Consider the following 12,062-nt stretch of genomic DNA (forward strand, 5'->3'; position numbering starts at 1 on the left):
GGTGCCTTTCCAGGTGTACGAGTTGCGCATGCCACAGGCACTAATGCACCCCCATACTACCAGAAATGCGGGGTTGTGAACTGAGTGCTGATGAAAAATGACTAGATGGTCTCACCTTCTCTTTAGACTAGCTGATGCAGCATCTGGGATGAAGTTTAAAAAGCCTTTGATTTGTCTGACACCAGAGCAGTGTTCCACTTTTCCGCAGTCCTTTATAAACACATTTTGGCCAGAGAAGACAATGGCGTTTCTGAATCCTGTTCAAATATGGCTTCTTCTTTCACTTTAACCTGCATTTGTGGGTGGCAGAGTGAACTGTGTTCACAGACGATGATTTCTGGAAGTGTTCCTGAGCCCAATGCAGTGATTTCCCACTGATTTTCAGCTCCGTTGCACACAGATATCTCTTGATCCATAGAATCTTTTCATGAAACCATGCATTCTAGATGATGAGATATTCAAAGTCTTTACAATTTCATTGTGGATTACTACTTCAAAATTGCTCCACAATTTGTCAATGTTTTCTTGCAGATTCCTAAACCTCCTGCCCATCTTTACTTCTGAGAGACTCTGCCTCTCATAGGTGCTTTTATGAAAAAGATGAACCTGATTAGTTGCAACATGTTTTCCTCCAGCTGTTTCTTTTCAGGACTACTTCCCTTTGTTGTCCCCATCCCAGCAAAGAGAAGCTCCTACTTATCGTGAGATAGTAGAATGTCTCACTTTCAGCATCTGATGCTTTTTCACCGTCAAATTGACTCCCGAAGAGCTTTCAGCTTAAAAACTTGGAATACCTCATGGTGCGCTGTGTGTCTTTAGAAAGTATGAGGAAACTGGACAAATGGAGGACAGAAGAAGACCCAAATCAGATCAGCATACATTTATTTTCTGCAGTATATATATCACTCTATGTATATACATTCTCGTGGCCATGATGTATAACCTCACTCTTACAGATACAAAAGTCCCATCTCTTTCAAATTATGGCTCTTTCTGACTTCAAATCTGCTATAAGGCAAAGGCCATAAGGAGACATTATTGAGTATTTGGTAGATTTCCCATTATAGGGAGTTTGATTATGTGCATTGGATTTCTCGTCTAATAAACGTTAATATGCTCGGAATAAATAGCAATTTAAACCTCAACAGGAAGAACACAGGAGGGAGGCGGTTAGCGTTAGCAGGGATCATTTAGCTCAACTTGGGAATGATTATTTAATTTAATTCCTAAGAATCAGGAAGGAGAAATCCCCAAAATCTTAGACATCTTAGACCAACATAACTGACTACGAAAATCCCAATTTCGGGCAATTTAGATGTCACCACAATAAAAGGAGACGGTGCCGCAGATGGCCGCTTCGTTAACTGCGCGGCTCGGGCTGCATGAGAGAGCCAACAGAGAGGACACCGGTGGAGCCCCCGGGAGCCTGATGAGTCAGGTACACGCCAAATGTCACCTAAAATGCACAAAACAACAAACAAATTGAGTGTCCTTGCCACGTGTGTGCACTTAACACACACACACACACACACACACACACACAGCGCTGACATGAAGGAGCGCTAATAGTTTCTGACCCACCTTCCCGGCGCGGTGGGCAGACAGGGACAAAAGCGGCTCCTTTGTTTTCATCCCAGTGTCCTGATCTACTCCAACCATCTGGCATCTTCCGCACTGACCTGCAACCTTGTGGTTTATCACAGAGGGCGCACATTCATTTCAGGGAGGCAGAACTGCTTTAATCGGCTTTTAAGGCACTTGGAAGATTCAAACATTTATCTCAAAGAGTCAGCTCACCATGAATCGAGTGTTGCCAATAATCAAGTGTGACCAATTATCCTCCTCAAATGGTTCTACTCCAGCGATGACTAAATTGGCTCGGAAGCGCCTAATGACATTCTGTGTGTCAGGCAGCTGATCGCCCTCACAGCCATCCTGCCTGAGAGCGGGGGAACGTGGAAATTGCATGTTATTTTACGCCGTGCGGCATGAATGGGCCACTGTCATGTAAATGTGCGGACGTCAACGCATCCTGCAGCAATTCTGAGTGAGATCTTGCGCGTTCAAACCTGTCGCTCATTAGATTCTGAATGAGCTCCACGCTGGCACGGTTGATCATGAGATACTGAGCTTCATTCACGAGGGAGAGGAACGGAGAGGCGGAAAAGGCTGGAAAAGAAAACTTTATGTTACCCCGACGACTTGTTTGATCGACAGTGAAACAGCCCTATGAGGTTATGTGGCAACAAAGAGTGGGGAAAGCACATTTGATGATCAAAATGTACCTAAATTTAAACATGTGAGAGTTAATTATGGGTGAAACTATCAATGTGTCCTAATCAAACTAAAAAAACAGACAGTTCAGAACCAAATACTGAGAAAAAGCAGCTACTAAATGGACCCTGTGAGGAGGTGTTTGCTCAAATATTACTGTCTGCCACACTATATTAAACATTCTAGATATCTAATTGAGAAAGTGGTTATAGATATCATTATAGACACTGGCTCATCTGGTGAATGAGAGACCTGAAAATGAAAACAATCCCAGTAAAAGCCTCACATGGACACATTTTACAGGTTTTTACTGTGATTTACTTTTCATGAGGAGAACTACTGTGAACACAGTTGCTGAAAGTTTCTTTTGGCTCCGCCGCTCGCGGCCTTAAGCCTAAGAGAATAGCCTGGATGATGCTCTCAGGAGTATCTCACGCCGGGCTCGAAGACAAATAGTCAAAAGAAAGCTGGGATTACTAACTCTGAGAAACACAGGCCTTTAAAAGTCAGAGAGGATTCCATGAAGTGCTGTTTCAATTGCATTATGAGAAGCGAAGGATGGAAAAACTATATATTTTTAAAACATTTATACTATAACTCGGGCTGAAAGCCAGGACGCTTTGAAGTTTGGCAAAAGGCTGATTTAAAAGAGATTAGATAGAGAGATATCTGAATATATATTCTCTCATTAAAGCAAGCTTGTGAAACACTGGATCCTACAGTTTCCATGATGTAATTCAATGAGCTGGATCTCTTGGGTCCTCCCTGGCTGGTATTTTTTGATAATCTTTCAAACACGCTAGATTTGTATCACATGCTCACGCTGAGGTAACTCTGCTTTAAAATGGTGAGTGTTGCAAAACACAACTTTAAACCATTTCTCTCCAGGTACTCCGGCTTCCTCCCACCGTCCAAAAACATGCATGTTCGGTTAATTGGTGACTCTAAAATTGTCCTTAGGAGTGAGTGTGAGCGTGTGAGGTTGTTTGTCTCGTTTGTCTCTGTGTGGCCCTGTGACCTGTCCAGGGTGTATCCCGCCTCTCGCCCGATGACCGCTGGGATAGGCTCCAGCCCCCCCGACCGACGGATTAAGCGGGTATAGAAAATGCATGGATGGATTTAAACCGAACAGTATAAACTGATGCAATGCCAAGTTATCAAAGTTTGTTACATAACCCCCATTCCGTGCTGGGTTTTATTTGTCAGACTTGCTTCATAATGTCACTTATCACGTTCCAAACATGCTAATTTGAATATGATCGTTGTTTTTGTTTTTTTAAAGCTCTAAAGTAATTGTCGTTTACAGGTTAATCTTTGTATCTTTATCTACTAAAAAGAACATTTAGAAAAAAAAAGCTTTACTGTGCGTTGCTGCAGCAACTTCTACCTGAAGCATGTTTCTTTAGTCTCTTTAAGGCCCCTGAACAACAACACTATAGGCCTGAATGTGCTTCTGCGGGCTGTCAGTGTTGCAGATTTGCGAACACACATCTTCATGTAATGGCACTTCTTACTACTTGGTGGCAGTATCAGAAATTGTGGAACAATCTGAGCCGTTGCCCTTGGCTCTTAGTTGTTTAGATGCTGTTGTTGGTGCTTTAGCTTTGCTCTGCTGTGGAAAAGACAAGCAATAGCGTGGACAAAGATAATTTGTCCATGTTGTCTTTTTTCAGGTTATTCTGATCCTTCTGTCGTAACGATGGGGTTGTGGTGATGAAGGAAGGACCCGGATGCAAATATTTCAAAGAAAAACTCTTTGGAACTCTTTGGAACTCTGTATTCAAATAATCCACCAAAAAGCGCAGCTGAGCCGGTATATACAAAAACTTAACTATGAAAAACTTGACAAAACAAAAACCTGACTATAACTGTGGAAACAACCTGAAAAATCTTGAAAAAAGACAACATGGACACACCTGAACTACATGAGTAGTTGGATGACAGTGAGGATCTGGTACTGAACATGAAAAGAAAAACCTGGAGACTAAATACTGAAGGGAGGTGATTGGTGAGTGAAGGCAGCTGAGGGGAAAAACAGGTGATGTGGGTGAAGCTGATGGCAGGGCAGAGGAAAAAGAGGAAAACATGGCAAAAACTAAAGACTAAACAGAAACTTAACATAACAAAACTAACAGATGTGACTAAGACCAATTAAATATCAGACAAATTCTGTGTAAACAGAGAACATTCAAGACCATTGTCGCCGTCCCCAGGGGTGGTCGTCCAACAAAGATCACCTCTGGAGCAACGTACAAAACAGTCTGCAAAGCCACAAAAGAAACCCAGGGGCACCGCTTGGCAAAGAAAGGCCTTTCTCACATTGGCTAATATTAATGTCAACTGTCAGGAAAACACTGAAAAACAGTGGTCCGCGTGGCAGGGCCCCAAGGAGAAAGCCCCTGCTCCTCTAAAAGAAAACTTAAATCTACTGCAAGTTGGTTAAAGATCAAATGGTTTCTGAAAAGTTAAATCAACACAAAATAGAACTTTTTTTAGTTTATATGAGAGGTCTGGAAGGGTGGAACAATGAACTCTGAATCTTAATTGTTGTAGGAGCCATATAGGCTATTGAGTCAGGTCTCACTGGGTAATCAGCGGTCATGGGTATATAAGGTAGGAAGGTGTTTCACTCGGAAGGGGAAAACAGTTTTTGACCACTGAAGCGATAGATGGATACAACAGGTGTGGATGTTTTTAAGCCAGAGGAAATAAATGGACAAACTGTTCAAGTAGCAATTCTGACTCCTACTTTAAAGACACCGAACAAGGTAATAGCGTGTCAATTACCCCCGTGCATCACCTCAGCACCTCAAAGTTTTGGCTTGGCCTCTACACTTGCCAGGACATCAGTCCATGAAGCAAAGTCCAGCTAAAGATGGTTATGCAACAAGATAACAACCCTGGTAAAATAAGAATCACTATGACATGGTGTAGCCCACAGTTTGCACACGCAGCTAAGCATAAAAGGATACAGTTCTGTTATATTTTTACCATCTGCCTGGCTTATTGGATTTTATAGCTTATGTCGTGTTTCTAGTATTGTACACTACTCTAAATATAATGGTTTGCAGAGCAATGGCATTATCAGGACATGCTAATTATGAATAGCAGCTAGGACATTTGAACAGACTCTCTAGTGTATGTTATGAGGCCATATCAAGGTGCAAGAAACATAACAATAACCCAGAGTACTTTAAAGACATTTCTTTGAATGTCTGGATTGATACACCTGTGGTTTCTGCTCTTCCTGGTCTGGCATTTCAACCAGAACGAGTGATTTTATAGAGCAAGGAGCACGGGATGTACCAAGAGTAAGACCCTGCATAGGGGCGTTCCTGGTGGTGTTGCAAGAATACTCTTGGATGATTTAGAAATGTAGGAAATCTGAATATGTTACTATCGTGACAATTTTTATTGGTGATTTTATATATGCACAAGTGTTTTGTGTGAAAGTGTGCCTGTGCTGTGATTAATGTTGCTTTGTCTTGTAGGAGGGGCTTCGTACGGAGCCCGGTAAGTGCCACCAAGAGATAGAAAAACAAAAAAAAAAAGTTGGAAAACCGTCCGCTCGGATGTCCACCGGGTCTTTTTTTCTCTTTTTTTTTTTTTGCCAGACTCGGTAGCTTCGAGGATAAAACCTAGAGTACAAGCTAAAGAGCCCTAAAGCTAAGGGCCTAGTGTTTATCATGTAATTGTTCAGTTCTATTCGGTTAATTTTGGAAGACTTTTGGAGTTAGTCACCTTAGTTTTTTGTTGTTTTCCCTCTACAATGCACCTCTGCACGTCACTTTATTGGTGAACAAAATGAAAAAAACAAATCCAGCACCAGATGAAGCCACACTTCAACCACTCAGCCAATCCTACATAAACCTGTGGCTTATAATCAATAGCATCCATAACAGGTAGCAAAGTGATGCTGAGGAAAGACAGAAGAGGGGAAAAATTCTAAATTTCAAGCAAGCAGCAGCAGGGAACGTCGGTGCACCACGACGTGAAGTATTCCAATAGCTCACGCACAGCGAGACAGACAAATCCAGAGAAGAAAAAGCTAATCAGATGACACGCCTATATAGATACCTTCACCAGGCTTCTTCCTCATTTCTCGGGCGAAATCAGGACTTTGTCTTATCAGGCGGCATGGTTGTCCGAGGAAGTCTGAAAGCCACGATGCAGCCTCGTCCCCGCAGTCAACAGTCTGCACCCTGGGGAATGGAGGAGGATTATATTCAGGAGGCCCCAGGGGAAATCTACAGAGTTTTGATGCTGCGTACTATTTGGTGCAACATCTAATCCAAGAATCAGCGGATGAATAGCTTTTTCTTTTCTTTTTTTTCTAAACCGGTGACATGTCATGTGGGGATCTGTCAGAGAAGATTAATATCTCCCGCCCCTCCTCGTTTGTTTTTCTGTTAAGGAAAAAGAAAAAATAGTAGGCGAAAGGAGCTTCTTAAGAAGCCGAGAGATTGAAGCCGTACAGTGTGAAAAAGAAAAAGTAGCCTGGAGAACACTGCAAATAGAGAAAGCACTGATACAAGAGGAAAATACAGAAGTAAGAATATGTGTGGCTGTGCTTCCTGCCCCATGCTGCTGCCAGAGGTGTCAACGCAGCCGGCTCACCTGTCACCGCAAACTTTACTGTGACACACACGAGAGCTCGGGTGCAACTGGAAGTCGCTTTCGAGTGGAACTGAAATGGCCTCCATCCCTGCAGGGGGGGGGGGTAAAAAGAACCTCTCACCAACTCACAGGAGAAAATCGGCATGATTGAAACTGCCCGTGTTAAGCAGTGCATTTATTTTCAGCGAGCCATGCAGAGCCTCTCTGACCTGTAGCCTGAAGGAGCAGTTTGTTCGAGGCCACGTGGACCTGCGGGCGAATGAGGCACAAACGCGCCTCTCGCTTCTGACTCAGGCAAACGCCGTTCCCGTTCACCACCATCCAGCCTCGGTCGTACAGTAAGCCCAGCGGTCCCACCGGCCAGTCCTGCACCTGCGTGAAGAACAGTTCAGAAACGGGCAGAGTGAAAAGAAAACAACTGGAAGTGGGTGCGAGCTCAAACCTCATACGCTGCACATGATTTGATGGGATAAATGTAAATGTTGGTCAGGGTGTAGGCCCCTCCGTGGCTGTTTGACTTTCTGTGTCCAAATCCTTTCATAGGTGCCTCTGCGGGTCTGATTTTGACTGCTTTATCTGCTTCCCTGCTGATTGTTTTGATTGAAAGATAGTCACTGAATCCCTCGGAAGCTGCTTCGACTGCTTTTAGCCTCTGTAGTCTCTCTTGGTCCACCGTGACCGGTTTCTCCACGAAGCACGTTGCGACGAAGTTCAGGAACTTTTGACAGTCTTCAAATGTTGACATGTAGCCAAAGGACACGCGAACAGACCCGGTCGGCTGGCCGTCCACCAAGTCGACGGCGTCTCCGCAGACGTGGCCTGCCTTGAAGAGAAAAAGGACTGTTTCATTTCCACCTACACACCCCCCTAAACAAACCTGAACAACTTTCCAATTTCCTTAATCTCTCACCTCCAGGTTTCTCTTCATCTGCTCGTTGGTGATTCCGAGGAAGGCCTGACAGGCGCCGGTGTTGCAGAAGCAGCCTGTGCGCACGTGAATATTGTACAAACTGGCCATTCTGTCTACCTGAGGACAGCAGAGGATAAGCTGAAATATTAAACAGAATTTCCTGTGCATGAGCATGCAATAATCAAACTGTTCTAAACTCAAATGAATCCAATTTATTCCACGCACCTGTGAGTACCCAGTTATCCGTCCATTACAATCCAGGAGGTTGAAGTTCAGGATTGCTCCCTGAGTAATCGAACTCTCAAACTGACCTTCGGTGTATATCTGAGCCACCGGTTTCCCGTTGCCATGGCAAAGACTTGAGAGCAGCATGTAAGTGTAGCGAGCCAAGCCAAACGTGTGCTGTTGGATGTTGTGCATGCTCCCTGCAGGCAAAGAGGGATAAAGATGGTAATGCTTTTTGTACCAACCTGAATCAGGTTATCGTGAACAACAACCTGCGCATGCGGCACGATTCTGCTGTTAAATGAGGGATTTAATCTTCCGACACTAATCGACATGACACATCACAGCACCTGCAATCCTGTGAAGAGATTCAAACCCGTGATTTATCGCAATGATGTCCAGGAAAGAGACAGTGCCGTCTTCGAATCTTCATCGTGCAAAACATAACAAACGTTGCATTTCAGCATAAAGATGCCAAGACATTAAAGTTCTCACAGAATATCTAGGATTTGACAGACTTGTGCGATACTTCACCTGTCAGAAATGTTTGCAGCCTGCACATAATAATCTTCTCCAGAGAGGTAAGCTGCTGCTGTGCCTCCTCCGAAATAGGCCTTTTTTAGCACGCCTGCTGCTTTGTTACGGACGAGAAGAGCCCCCAGACCTGTGGGGAAGCCAAACATCTTGTAGAAAGAGATGGGAATGAAATCAGCAGGGCACTCCTGTAGGTTTAGAGGGGAACAACTGACATGCGAGGCTGCATCAAGCAGCACAAACCAGCGGCCTTGGTGGTCACATGCTGGGTAAAGACGTCTCGCCTGAATGCCCTTCACATGGCTAAGTGGGTACTTCTTCCCTGAAAAGTTGCTCTGTGCTGGGTAGCAGAAGAGGTGCGCTGTTTGGCTGCTAACAGCTTCACCTTGAGCCTCGTCCTTTGCCTTGCTTTCCAATTCCGTGGGGCAGACGGGCAGGGCAGCTACCCCCAGGGCAGATGTCACCCCCCTCATGCCAACGACAGAGGTGTGGTTGTCGGTGAGGTAGCAGAAGTGACTCCCCACTTCGCTCTCGGTCTCTGGGCTCCAGGGAAAGCTCTCAGCCACTAATTTGAGAGCGGCTGTGCAACCAGAAGTGAAAATCACAGAGTACTCCTCGGGGGTGGTGTTAAAATGCTGCAATACTCTGTAAGAAAATGTTCTGTTATTACTCACTTAATGCAGCAAAGCGGCTCATTGGCTCGTGCCAAGCCTGTACCTGTATCTGACCCCCTCCATTGTGTCGTGTGTCAACCTGCTGCTGGGGCTGTGGCTGTGTGGGTTTCCTGTTAGAGGAGAGGGGGGAAATCAATGCTTTGAACTCAGTGGCTGAACAAAAAACAGCACTTGAGATGACTTTTGTGTGTCTTGTCTCACCGTAGACGTTCGTTGAAATGTCCCGGATGTAGTCCCTGACCAGAGACTCGGGGAACAGAGTGGCGGCTGCATGATCCAGATACGTTATCCCTGTTCACAGCAGAGAAGCAGCCGTGTAAGCGGTGACATGTCCGGCCGCGCCCGCTCAGGACCGCGCGCAGCGTCCTTACCTCTGACCCTCCTGAACTCCCGCTCGACAACGTCTCGGAAGTCTTCCCCGTAGCCGTAGCGACTGCAGACTTGCTGGAAAGTTTCAAAAGTGCAGAGTTTGTGGAACTCCATCGTGCTGCGGAGCTCACCGCAGGCCTACTGTCGGAAATGTCGACACTTACGTCCACTCAAGTGCACTCACGACGCGATCAGGGTCTAAGTCCAGTGATCGGCACTTTGGCTTTGAAGTTGTCGCCACTTTGTAGTCCCCATGCTTCCTGCGATAACACACACACACACACACACACACACGAGCAGATATGTGAGAAGACTCCCACAAAGAGAGGGTTTTGTCTCAGTGGACACGCTGCAGGACTCACAGCAGAGCACAACACAAGTTGAAGGGGGAGGACTGTTGTAATAACTGCCCTGTTTTTGACTCCATCTGCAACTCTGTGGCATAATTATGCTGTTAGAGACACAAGCCCACTGGTCATTATTATGGCAAATAAACAATAAACCTTTGTTTTGAACATGTAAATATGCATGTTACACAAACTGGGGGAAAACTGGATGCGAAACAGTTTTTTTTCTCTTTTCAGTATTTACATAAAAGCTTTGCTCTAATATCGGCTTTGTTTGCTGCATGTGCTACTCAATAAAGTGCACTATTGTTTGACACATCCTCAGCCAATTATGTTTGCTACTTGTACAGTGGGGGAAAAAACGCCTTGCAGTTTCTTTTTTTTTTACTTTGATTGTGACTGAGGTGTAATATTAGACCAGCTCACACATGGACTGAAAGGCCTCTCTGACAGCCAGGTTCTGTGGCTTTCAGGTGCTTGAGCATCAAGGCAACAATTGCATTGCTTTAGAAGTGAAATACAAACTTTACACTTTCAAACCTCAAGGATAACTGACATATTACAAATACATGGAGTGAACTACTCACACAAAAGATAGGATGTATGTTTGCACAGTGACCCTCAATAATGGTTTATTAATGAATGGAATTGAACATATTATTCTGGATTTAAATAAGACACATGTGCCTCTTATGGTTCACAGAAGATCAATTCTCTTTGTCTGTATCTGTTTGCTAATTTGTGCCTCTTGTGCCTTGGATCGCACAAACACGATGATAAAGATGAGCCATTTTCATTTCTTGCACCCTCTAACAGTCTGAATTTCCTTCAGCTATCTGGTCCAAAAATAAAAATTTAGTTCAGTCTCTCAAATGATTGGTGATCACTGACATGAAAGGACAGTTATTTCAAAACACAAACAGTGTGCCTGTTGCAGATGTAAGAATATTATTCCTCAAGTTCTAATTTCCCTTCCTGATAAGACCTGACATATATTTGAATTTAGAATTTCCTTCCCTTCTTCCCTTTACATGTGATCGCCTTTTCTGGTCACTTACAATGGAAAAAAAGAGGCAGTTCCCCAGCGTCGTGGCCTATTGCACGAAATCACTACAGATCCCAGCATGTCCCTCTTAATATGTTGCAGGAATCGATGGAGCATTTCAGGGGATTAAAACGAGATGCATGCAAACAAAATGTGTACGACACGGGACAGAAGTCAGCGTGTGCGACCCCCGGAAGATTAATGCTCATTGTCTGCATGGGTTTCTTGGAGATTAAGAAAATAGTCAGACAGTTTTCAAATAGTCTTTCATGACATTTGGCAGTAAAAAGTAAAAAGAACGACAGAAAAAACATTTAATTCGAGGACCATTATCAAACAAATAGATGTTTCCCTCATTCCATTCTGTGAATAAGGAAAAGGTTTACTGCACTTTGAATTACGGTATGCTTGATGACAGAAATAAACGGACACATAAACTGTGCAGACGTTCTCATCACGTATAATGACGTTTCCGATTCTTGAGTGGGTTATATGAACTGAATCTGAGAAGTTTCACTGTTGCTAAGCAATGAACCAGGTGAGCAATTTATGTGTAATTGCCCTTTACAGGATTTTTTGAGACTACATTCAGTCAAATTTTGCACTTTTCTGAGTATAGCACAGGACTGCCACATTATTTCACTGTTTTACAGACTTACAAGACATTTTTATCAACAGTAAATAATCTAACGTGTGAAGGGAGCAGGGCAGATGGCTGAGTCTCTAGCAGGTTGCATACGATTAAACGCTCATCTTATCACATCCCAGCAAGACTCTCAAACTTAAAAAGGACCGTTTGTGTTGGAGAAACAAAGACAGAAGCGCCTTCGCTATGAAAAATGAATGCAAGTGAGGGTAGGTTCCAGTTGTAAAGATTTGGGAGTCACTGGTACGGTTCAGTTATTTCATTGACTCATTTTCTGTCTGTTAAGGGATTGATTCCAAATACGAGTGTATGAAAAGGCTCGTTTTCTGTCACCATAAGTGGACTGATCACAGCTGCCAAGAGTTTTGGACACTGCAGAGTGACTGAATCACCAGATTTAATGGATTGAGTAAATACAGTG

General features: G+C 44.0%; 1 protein-coding gene across 3 annotated transcripts; it reads right to left on the bottom strand.

Annotated features, from left to right (window-relative positions):
- Nucleotides 1-876: 876 nt before the first annotated feature.
- Nucleotides 877-9,958, bottom strand: mocos (molybdenum cofactor sulfurase). Of its 3 annotated transcripts, XM_072391424.1 has the most exons (15): nt 9,606-9,954; nt 9,436-9,525; nt 9,278-9,344; nt 8,561-9,205; nt 8,377-8,453; nt 8,027-8,226; nt 7,802-7,918; nt 7,334-7,714; nt 7,101-7,263; nt 6,892-6,979; nt 6,352-6,476; nt 2,070-2,169; nt 1,798-1,939; nt 1,582-1,686; nt 877-1,456 (listed from the first exon to the last, which is right to left on the bottom strand). In XM_072391424.1, exons 1-15 carry the CDS (start codon nt 9,715-9,717, stop codon nt 1,361-1,363), a joined length of 2,508 nt encoding a protein of 835 aa, XP_072247525.1. In that variant the 5' UTR covers nt 9,718-9,954; the 3' UTR covers nt 877-1,360. The 3 variants fall into 3 exon arrangements, with proteins under 3 accessions (XP_072247525.1, XP_072247526.1, XP_072247527.1); XM_072391425.1 differs by lacking the exons at nt 877-1,456; nt 1,582-1,686; nt 1,798-1,939; nt 2,070-2,169 and adding an exon at nt 3,560-3,886 and having other exon boundaries at nt 9,606-9,956; XM_072391426.1 differs by lacking the exons at nt 877-1,456; nt 1,582-1,686; nt 1,798-1,939; nt 2,070-2,169 and having other exon boundaries at nt 6,394-6,680; nt 9,606-9,958.
- Between the last annotated feature and the right edge of the window lie 2,104 nt (nt 9,959-12,062).

This window comes from Leuresthes tenuis, unplaced genomic scaffold (genome assembly GCF_036924035.1).
Source record: "Leuresthes tenuis unplaced genomic scaffold, fLeuTen1.0.hap1 SCAF_8, whole genome shotgun sequence".
NCBI lineage: Eukaryota > Metazoa > Chordata > Actinopteri > Atheriniformes > Atherinopsidae > Leuresthes > Leuresthes tenuis.

Coding starts and splice junctions, on each gene's coding strand:
- mocos (XM_072391424.1), bottom strand. CDS start 9,717: ATGGAGTTCCACAAACTCTGCACTTTTGAAACTTTCCAGCAAGTCTGC. Junction 9,526..9,605: donor GGAGTTCAGGAGGGTCAGAG/GTAAGGACGCTG, acceptor TGCTGTGAACAG/GGATAACGTATCTGGATCAT. Junction 1,687..1,797: donor TTGGCAACACTCGATTCATG/GTGAGCTGACTC, acceptor ATAAACCACAAG/GTTGCAGGTCAGTGCGGAAG.